At 45.4% G+C, this 9,722-nt stretch overlaps 1 protein-coding gene across 4 annotated transcripts in view; it reads right to left on the bottom strand.

The window, feature by feature from the left end:
* PAX7 (paired box 7) overlaps positions 1-9,722 on the bottom strand; it is a 157,288-nt gene that overhangs the window by 63,276 nt on the left and 84,290 nt on the right. For 3 of the 4 annotated variants that reach the window (XM_069079438.1, XM_069079440.1, XM_069079437.1), the window contains exons 6-7: positions 5,908-6,073; positions 4,747-4,949 (exon numbers count right to left, since the gene is read on the bottom strand). In XM_069079438.1, the coding sequence (XP_068935539.1) occupies positions 4,747-4,949; positions 5,908-6,073 (369 nt within the window). Of the gene's footprint in view, positions 1-2,137; positions 4,950-5,907; positions 6,074-9,722 lie in introns of those variants that run through there. The other variant, XM_069079441.1, reaches the window with a different exon arrangement.

Consider the following 9,722-nt stretch of genomic DNA (forward strand, 5'->3'; position numbering starts at 1 on the left):
GGAAGAGAAAGGAAGAAAGAGAAAGAAAGGAAGGAAGGAAGAGAAAGAAAGAGAAAGAAAGGAAGGAAGAAAGAGAAAGAAAGAAAGAAAGGAAGAAAGAGAAAGAAAGAAAGGAAAGAAGAGAAAAAAGAGAAAGGAATGAAGATAGAAAGAGTAAAGAAGGAAGGAAAGAAGGAAGAAAGGAAAGGAAGCAGAGATGGAGGTAGGAAAAAGAGAAAGGAGAAAAAGGAAGGGAGGATGAGATAGAGAAAAGAAATATAGGGTAGGACATGAGTAGGTGGCATTTCCCTGACTGAAGACCATACACCTACATTCCTGTCAGCTTTGAGAATATCATTGTTAGGAAAACTGAATAAAACTAGCTCTCCATGATTGACATAAATGGAGGGTGTTACCAATTGACACAAATGAATAATCCAAAATAATGGAAAACCAAATTCTTTCCTTTCTATTTGGCTTTCGAGCTCCTGTGCTCCATTTTAAAGGAACTGAACTCTAGGTGTTGTGTGACCAGAGCGGAGAGCAGCAAGTCTACTAACTCCATCATTCTGGACACTAAATACCCATTAAGACAACTTATTGGAAGGAAAGATTGTAAGCTCCCTGAAGGCAGGGATTGTTTTCCATTTTGTCTTTGCACTCCCAAGAGATAGAGTAACATAGTAGATAGAAAGCTTGTCTTGGACCCAGGAAGACCTGGGTTCAAGTCCCACCTCTGCTCCATCCTGGCTATGTGACCTTGGTTGTCCCTTCATCTTGCAGTGCTCTGGACAGCCCTCTATGTTGTAGAGAAAGGGTCAACTTCCACTGGTAGAGGGAGAATCCACATTCCCTCTACCAATGAAATTATATCTCTAGTCTCTATTCACCTCTACCTTTTGTATCCACAGAACCTAGCACAAAATCATGTACATAGTAGACACTTAATAAATGCTTGCTCAGTTGTATCTAGTCCAACCTCTTTTGGAAGTGTGAATCCCTTCTATGACATCCCTCAACATGTGGTCCTTTAACCTCTACTCCAACATTTTCAGTAATAAGGAACCAGAGAGTGAAAGATGGCAGGACTCAGGGGCAGGTATATTGAGCGTTGCACTTATTATTCAATTCAAACATTAACTGAGCATCTGCTGGGTACACAGCACTATACACACTTAGTAAATGCCTTCTGTGTACAAAGTTCTGCACTTACAATAAAGACACACAGATTTTTTTTTAAATGAAAAGATTTCTGCCCTCAAGGAACTTGCGGTCTACTTTTTTTTAATTGTATCTATGATTTCCTTGGCATAAAGGGCTGTTGGTAATGAGACTCCCTCTATCAATGCAGAACAGTACTTTTTCTGTAACTTATAGTCTTAGAGACTATACAATCATACAATCAGTATATGTCAGTATCCGAATTTGAACCCAGGACAGCTTTCTATCAACCTGATCACATTACCTTTCTTTAGCATTCTACTCCTGTTTAAAATGTGTTGCCTTTACATCTGTTCTCACCAGAGAACCCTGGGAATCTGGCCTACAAGTTATCTGGAGGGAAGTGTTTCTGTTTCTTGGCGTGTTGTTTTTACTTTGGAGAAATAGCAAACCATAAACTGATGGGAGCAGAAGAAATGGAACAATGGAAAGGATGCTGGTTCGGGAGTCAGAGGACTCGTGTTCAAATCCCACATCTGACACTTACATCCTAAATAGCCTCTGGCAATTCTCTTAACCTCTCAGGGTCTCAGTTTCCTCATCTATAAAATGAGGGACTTGTCCAGGCTCAAACAGCTAGTAAGTGTCTAAGGTTGGATTTGAACTTGGGTCTTCCTGACTCTAGGCCCAAAGCTCTCTCTACTATACCTCAAGTTGCTTCAAAATTCTAGTCACCTGGTTCACTGTTCATTCCCTCCTTATACTAAGGCTCCTTCTAGCTCTGACATTCTCTGTTCTAAGGCCCTCCTAGCTCTGAAATTCTATGTCCCAAGGGCTTCTCCATTCTTCTCAGATGATATTATTGATACCTCCTACATACTTCTTTCAACAAACATTGTCTAGACCACTAACAGTCTCCTATGAGAAGCACAACCCATCTCCTCCAACCCCCTCCAACTCCTGGGTCTTTACATCCTGTTCTCACCCATCCTTATTGGAGTTTCTGTTGTGTCTATGTACCTACTTCTAAAGGTTAACTCAGCTGGTTAGCCCTCAGGGCTAATGAGCCCAAGGTCACCAGTTCAATTCCCACTGGGGCCAATTAGCTTTCATCGAAAAAGCTTAGCTCTACAGGCTATACCCCCTTAATGTAAACTTTGAGTCTTGGGGTGAGAGGGTGTGACTGGCTTGGGGCAGCCTGGGCATCCCCACTGGCCAGATGTAAAATCAAAGCACAGGCCCTGTAGTTGCTATGCAGAAAGTGTCATTTCTGGATAAAAAAGATGGTGCAGGAATAAGGACTCATTGCTCTAGATGAAAACCAGAAAATTACATTCCTGAGTATGTTTAGAATATCACACCCAGGAACTCTGAAGTCTACTAAATTATAATTGTCGGTACTAATGAAGAGACACATGAATTTATCTAAAATTATAAGTAGCTAAAAAAAATGCAATGTGACTTTGGAAGTCTCATTTTTAGGAAACTCATGAACCTTGTTTTGAACATTTTCCTTTTGTTGATATGGAAATCAGTTTAGATTTCCTGATCTCTGATCAGTTGATATTAAGGAAAGGACACTTGGGAGCAAGGTGGATGATAGGGAAAAACCATGCTGGATTTATACACAGAAAAATGAGAGTAATAATGCTCTTTGCTGTAACCTAGAATTGGAATCTAAGGAGATACCCATCATTTTCGAAAACGGCTGAACAAATTACATTATGTGGGTATAATGGAATACTATTGTGTTATAAGAAATAATGAATGGAATGGCTTCAGAGAAACCTTATAAGAGTTAGATGAACTGATGCAGAGATGTGAGCAAGACCAAAACAACAATAAATGCAGTAACAACATCCTAAAAACAAACAACTGTGAAACACCTCAGAACTGTGATCAACTCAATGGCCAACCACAATTCTAGAGATTATAAAGGATGCTGCCTATCTCCTGGCAGAAATGTGATGGACTACAGGGGTAGAATCTGACGTACATTTTCAGATACCACTAATATGTGAATTTACGTATACTTATTTGTTACATGCTATGCTTTTATTTGTTGAGGGAAAAGTCATGGGGATGAGGAGAGTAGGATAGTAGTGATAGAGGCAAAAAAAAAAAAGAGCAAAAAAGGAAGCATCAATGAAACTATCCAAAATACACAGAAAAGAGAAAAGGAAGGAGTTCAGGAGGGGACATAGGCTGGTAGGCCAGCATTATTGCAAAAACTGGGTTAAATTTGATATATGCTTAAAACCAAGCTGCCAGAGAGATTCATGATTTCATAGATATTACTTTTGTCTGTTCTTTATGGACAGAAATGTTTATGTTTATTGATATTTGTAAAGTTCAAAATAAATAAAAGAAAATTTGGGAGAAAATTGCCTTGAATACTCACACAATGACTATGGTAACCTAATATGGGCCTGAAAGTTCCTTCAAAACCATCTATAACAACCTCTCCCTCCCACCATCTAAAGCAATCCTAGCCTGTGGCTAGGGCAGGTCACCCTCCAGAAGCAGATTCCAAGGTCCCTTGTAGTTCCCCCCCCCCCATTCATTCAGGTAACCAATCACCATTCTCAATGGAGTTCGATTCCAAAGGGCAACATCAGGACAAAGCTCCAGTTTTATGGACCCTTTTTTATTGTCCCCTGGACAATGGGATCTTCTGTACCATGCCTGTTTTTTACTGGTAGACCACTACTATAGGGTCGAGTAAGGGGGATAAGTATAGAAGGTTCTAGTCCTAGACCCCAACCACAAGCAATATTCTATGAACAACATAGAGACCACTCCATCAGTTGATGAAATATCCTCATTAAGTCTCCTTTTCATTGGCTGATATTTAGGAGATCAAGCAGAGCTGGAAAAAATGAGACTGGCCTTTTGATAAGGGCTGTGCGAGCAGGTTGGGTAAGAGGGACATATTGATAGGGTGGAGTGGGGTCTGCCCTTTGGCTCCTGGTAAGACCTAGATTCAATTCATTCAATAAACATTTGCTGCTTGGCACCTAACTGACAGGAAGCACCACCTATTAGAGAAACTCTCTCTCCATGTGACCAAGAGAAACTAAAGGGAGACCAGGAGACAGTTGTCAACAACACAATTAGATATAACCTGTCATGAAGGTCAAGGTAGCACTGAAGCCTGCAGATGTAGGGACACATGGTCTTCATTTCCTGAAGTTCAGACTGAAACTGTACAAGGACCTTATGCTTCTGGGGAGAGCCTGCCCACCCCCCCCCCCCCCATAAGACCTTTGAATAGGGAGGGAGATGAGAGAACAAGCTTTTGTACAATACCTACTATGTTTCAGACACTGTGCTAAGCACTTTCCACAAATATTATCTCATCTGATTCTCACAACAACCCTGGGATGTTGGTGCTATCATTATCCCCATTCTACAAATGGGGAAACTGAGGCAAACAGAGGTTAAGTGACTTGACCAGGGTTACCCAGTTAGTTGTTTTCACCAGCCAACAGCATTCCTGTCTCATTAGGAGGTGCCTCTGACCAACTGTGTTGTCCAAGTGTGATGTCTTCCTTTCTGAATGGAACAAGGGTTGCAATATGGGAGTGATGGTGTATGGGTACATACCTGGGGAGACAACCCGCTGCTGACTGCATTCATGTGATTGGTGGGGGCTGCTGGATTCATGAAGCTGTCCGAGTAGCTGGAGAAGCTGTGGCGGGCCCCATAGGCGGAGCTGGTGTCAGCAGCTGCGGCAGCTGCGGCCAGACCCCCCTGGTGCATGGTGGAGGGTGGGAGGGGCTGAGGCCGGTGCACTGTGCTTCCCCCATCTGCCAAGAGACCAGGAAGATGCCTTAGAATTATCGGATCAAAGAATGTAAGAAGGCTTTAGGGGTAAAATTTCCTTGGATACTCAAGAATGCTAGAATGCTAGAGCTGGGAAGACCCTTAGAACCCAAATATCAGAGCTGGGAGGGCCCTTAGAACAAAAAGGTTAGAGCTTGGACAGCCCTTAGAACACAGGATGGCAGAGCTGGGAGGATCTTAAAACAGATGATGTCCAAGCTAGGAGTGATCAAAGAACACAGGGTTTTAAAGGAGGAAGGTCACTTAAAGGTAATCTACTTCAACTACTTTATAATGAAGAAAATTAAGTCCATGGAGGGTCGTTAAGTTATCCAAGGTAACAGAACACACCACGAGCTGGCATTCAATCCCTGGCTTTCTAAGTCCAACCCAGGAGAGCCCCAGCTATGAAAGGGAACCCCACTTCCCCAAGCAGGTCAAACAAATTCTCATGAATCCAAAGGCACTGAATGAATGAGATCCTTGGTCAGGTCCCAATACAACTGGATTTGGTAAGCCAGAAACCTTCTTTTTCCTGCACCTGCTATAGATTTGGGGCTAAATGGTGCAGACAACTTGTCCCAGACTTCCATTCCTGCCCCCCTCCTCTAGGATGGGCCCAAGCTGTGTCTGTCCACAGTGCCAAATTCCCAGATGAGAAATGTTTCCATCCTTTCCCCACAGGGTTGGTCTGCTCTCTGCCAAAGAGCTAGGTGCCCTGGAAACATCTGGAGTCTGGACCAGGCTTTTAGCACTTCTTTCTGGGGTGATTTGACCCTGTGTGGCCACAGCTGCTATCTGACGTCATGGTTCCGGGACAGGATCTGCAGCAGCAGGTGCTGTTTCCTGGGGGATCTGAAGGAGGGGGAGGGGGAGCACAGGAGGAAGGCCAGAAGAAGAAGGGGGAAGGGAGTACATGACAAGTCCTGGGCCCCAACTTACCTTGGGAAATGGTGGTGCTGGGGTAGGTGGAGTCCGGCAGTTGATATGGCGGGATGGTGGGCATGCCTGTAGGCGGGAAGCCTCCCGGGAGAAGGTGGTTGAATGCCGCCAGCTGATTGGCACCCGCCTGCTTACGCCATCGTGCTCTGCGGTTACTGAACCACACCTAGGAGGGAGAGAAGGGACGTCGGAGTGAGTGGGATGGAGCTTTGAGGAACCCTGCCCCACGTCCACTGCCCCAGCCCATAGGTGCTTTGTCAGTATCCCAGACACTGAGCCAGCATCAGCAAAGAGTGCGGCTTTCCTTGCTGGCCATCCTGTAGCAGTGTGACTCTCCCTCCTGCATGGTGATTTTACACAGTCTTTTATGGTCATCAGTCAATCAGCCAATCATTCCACAGGCATTTGTTAAGCACTCACTGTGTGCCAGGCACTGGGTATGTTGAAACAGATGTGAACCAGTCCTTGCCTTCAAGGAGTTTTCATTCTATCAGGCCAGCCGGCACTCACAGATAGGTATACATGAAATCTACTTTATATAGGCAAGATAATTTTGTCCAGAAGATACTCTAATCTGGAGCAAGCAGGAAAGGCATCAGGAAAGAAGTAGCATTTGAAATGAACTTTGAAGATGAAGGAGAGAGAGAGGGAGAGAGAGAAAGGGAGAGACAGAGAGAGGGAGGGACAGACAGAGACAGAGAGAGAGAGACAGAGACAGAGAAAGAGACAGAGGGAGAAAGAGAGGGAAAGGGAGGGAGAGACAGAGACAGACCAGAGATAGAGAGACAGAGAGAGAGAGGAGAGAGAGGGGGAGGGAGGGAGAGAGAAGAGTGAGAGAAGAGAGAAAGAAGGAAGAGAGAGAACAGAAAAGAGAAAATAGAGAGAAAGGAAGAGAGGGAAAGGGAGAAAGACAAGAGAGATGGAGGGAAAGGGAAAGAGGAAAAAGGAGAAAGGGGAGAGAGAAAAAAGAGAGAAAGGAAGAGAGAAAACCAGGGAAAGAGAATGAGAGAAGAGAAGGAAGAAAAAGGGAGAGAGAGAAGAGAGAATAAAAGAGGGAAGAGAGGGAGAGAGAATGAGAGGGGAGAGAAGGAAAGAGAGAGAGGAATAGAGGGAGAAAGAGAAGAAGGGAGGAGTGATGGAGGGAGGGATTAATGGAGGGGGAGAAGGAAGAAGAGAGAAAGGAATGAGAGAGGAGGGAATGAGAGGAGAGAGACAGAGGTGTGAGGGAGAGCCAGTAGAGTTGGGTGATGGAAAGTCATGTGTGAGGAAGAGCAAGGTCAATCAATCAATCAATCAATCAATCAATCAATCCATCAGTGCCCGGAAGCTGGTTAGTGCTTCCGAGTATTAAGATGGCCAGTCTGACTGGACCAAAGAGAGCATGAGGTGGGTGATGCGATCTAAACCTGGAAAGGTAGGCCAGAGCCAAGTTATGAACGACTAGCTATAAAATGCTTTCCATCTATTATTTTATTTCTAGGACCATAGGATTTGGAGGTGGAAGCGTTCTTAAAGATCATTTCACCCTTTTCTCATTTTATGGATAAGAAAGGTGAGCCTCCAGGAGGAGAAGCAATCTGCCTGTCATCACACATTTACTCAAATAGCAGAAGCAAGGTTGGAACCCAGTTTCCCTGATTCCACATCCTATCTTGTGAGTTAGGTGGTGGGAAGATCATCACCCCCATTTAAAGAGGAGGACCACAAAGCCCAGAGAGATCCTGCAGCCAGCCAGGAGCGGAGTCAGTCCTTGAATGCAGTGCTTCAGCTTCAAATTGATAGCTCCTTCCAAGACCCTACCTTAGGTAACTTCCCTCCCCTCCCCCTTCATTCCCCATCATAACAAGAGCATTGCATTTGAGGATATGCTTCACCCCTAGTTGTGGGGGCTCCTGATGAGGACTGGCTGGTTCAAGGTGACCCACCTACACCAGTGAAAAATAATTACCCAGATCTTTTGTGCAATAACTGGGCCAGGAAGAAGTATTGACAGAGGACAAGGAAAAGGTAAAGAAGCAAGGTCAAAGTCAGAGCCTTAGAAGGTCAGAGCTGGGAGGACCCTTAGAACACAGGATGTCAGAGTTGGGAGGGCCCTTAGAACACAGGATGTCAGAGTTGGGAGGGCCCTTAGAACGCAGGATGTCAGAGCTGGGAGGGCCCTTAGAACACAGGATGTCAGAGCTGGGAGGACCCTTAGAACACAGGATGTCAGAGCTGGGAGGACCCTTAGAACAAAGGATGTCAGAGTTGGGAGGGCCCTTAGAACAAAGGATGTCAGAGCTGGGAGGGCCCTTAGAACACAGGATGTCAGAGCTGGGAGGGCCCTTAGAACGCAGGATGTCAGAGCTGGGAGGGCCCTTAGAACGCAGGATGTCAGAGATGGGAGGGCCCTTAGAATACAGGATGTTGGAGCTGGGAGTGAATGAACCAATACTGGACCCAAAGTCTCATGACTTTAAGCCTTGTGTCCCCTCTGCTCTAGTGTGTTGGGGAACCCTTCTCCTGAGGGTCAGCAACCTATCTGGGACTATCTATGCCCACAAAATCCTGCCTGGAGGTAAGGCATTTTAGCATATGTCTATAGCATCCTAACTTTAGAGTGGATGTCCAGTTTAATGGCTTTCATTTTACAGATGAGAAAACTGACGCTCAGGTGACTTAATCAGTGTCACACAGCTAGGAGGGATCACAAAGCACCAGCTGCTGTCTCTCTCCGTGCTCCACTCTGTGATGGAAGGCATGAGGAACTGGTCCTCAACTTTCTTCCCTCCACTGGGTGGGGAAACCCCTTCCTGCCCTATGCACCCCCATCTACACTCAGGGCCCTAGGTTTAGGGTTCCTTATTGAGCCCCAGTATTTGTTTTACTCTCCCTTGTGGAGGGCGGGGGGAGCAGCATAAGCTTTCAATCCAGATGAGAGAGCAGCTGCTGGGTTTGTCTAGAGCAGTGAGGACTGATTAAGTTTCACATCCAAGGCAAAGGGTGGCGGGAGCCAGCTCCAGAGTGCAAGCTAGGCAGTCGGTGGCCATGCTCTCCCCTCCCCCATCTTCCCATGGCGCTGGAGGCCCCTCAGAATGGTGCTGGGGTGGGGCACAAGGGAGAACTGGGTTGGACCGGCAGTGCAACCAAGACCAGGCAAGACCAGGGCAGCACCAGCACCCAGTGTCACTAACTAGCCTGGGATTCTAACTGAACCACGAACCACAAACCTTGCCAAGGTCTCTGCTTCTCTATATGAAAAATGGGCAGAATCTCACCCTGTCTCCCCCAGGAGAGGGGAAAGAGAACCGAGATCATTTCACCTTTGAAATGATGAGAATTTTCCCCTTTTCATCAATAAATACTTCAGGTGCCCTTCAAGGGTCTTCTGCAATGTTCCGTTCTCCATGAAATCTTTCCTACTTCCCGAGTCTGGAAGGGATTTATTCCTTATTAGATCTCAAAGCACCTATCATTCATGTGTATATCTATACCTATCTATACACATATGTGTATATATGTATACATGTGTATATATACACCTACCTATATACACATATATTTGTATTATTGTCTTCCCTCCTCCTAACTTTCTGTCTCTGTCTTCTCTCTGGCTCTTCCTCTCTCTATCTCTCTCCTCTCCTCTCTCTCCCTTTCTCTCTGTCTCCTTCTCTCTCTGTCTCCCTCTCTCTCTGTCCCTGTCTCTCTCCATCTCTTTGACTCTTTCTATCTCTCTCCCTGTCTCTCTCCATCTCTCTATCTCCCTCTCTCTCTCTTTCTGTCTCTCTTACACACACACACACACACACACACACACACACACACACACACACACA

Source organism: Petaurus breviceps, unplaced genomic scaffold, assembly GCF_028583685.1.
Source record: "Petaurus breviceps papuanus isolate PSGF00001 unplaced genomic scaffold, PetGlider_PUasm1.0 91041, whole genome shotgun sequence".
NCBI lineage: Eukaryota > Metazoa > Chordata > Mammalia > Diprotodontia > Petauridae > Petaurus > Petaurus breviceps.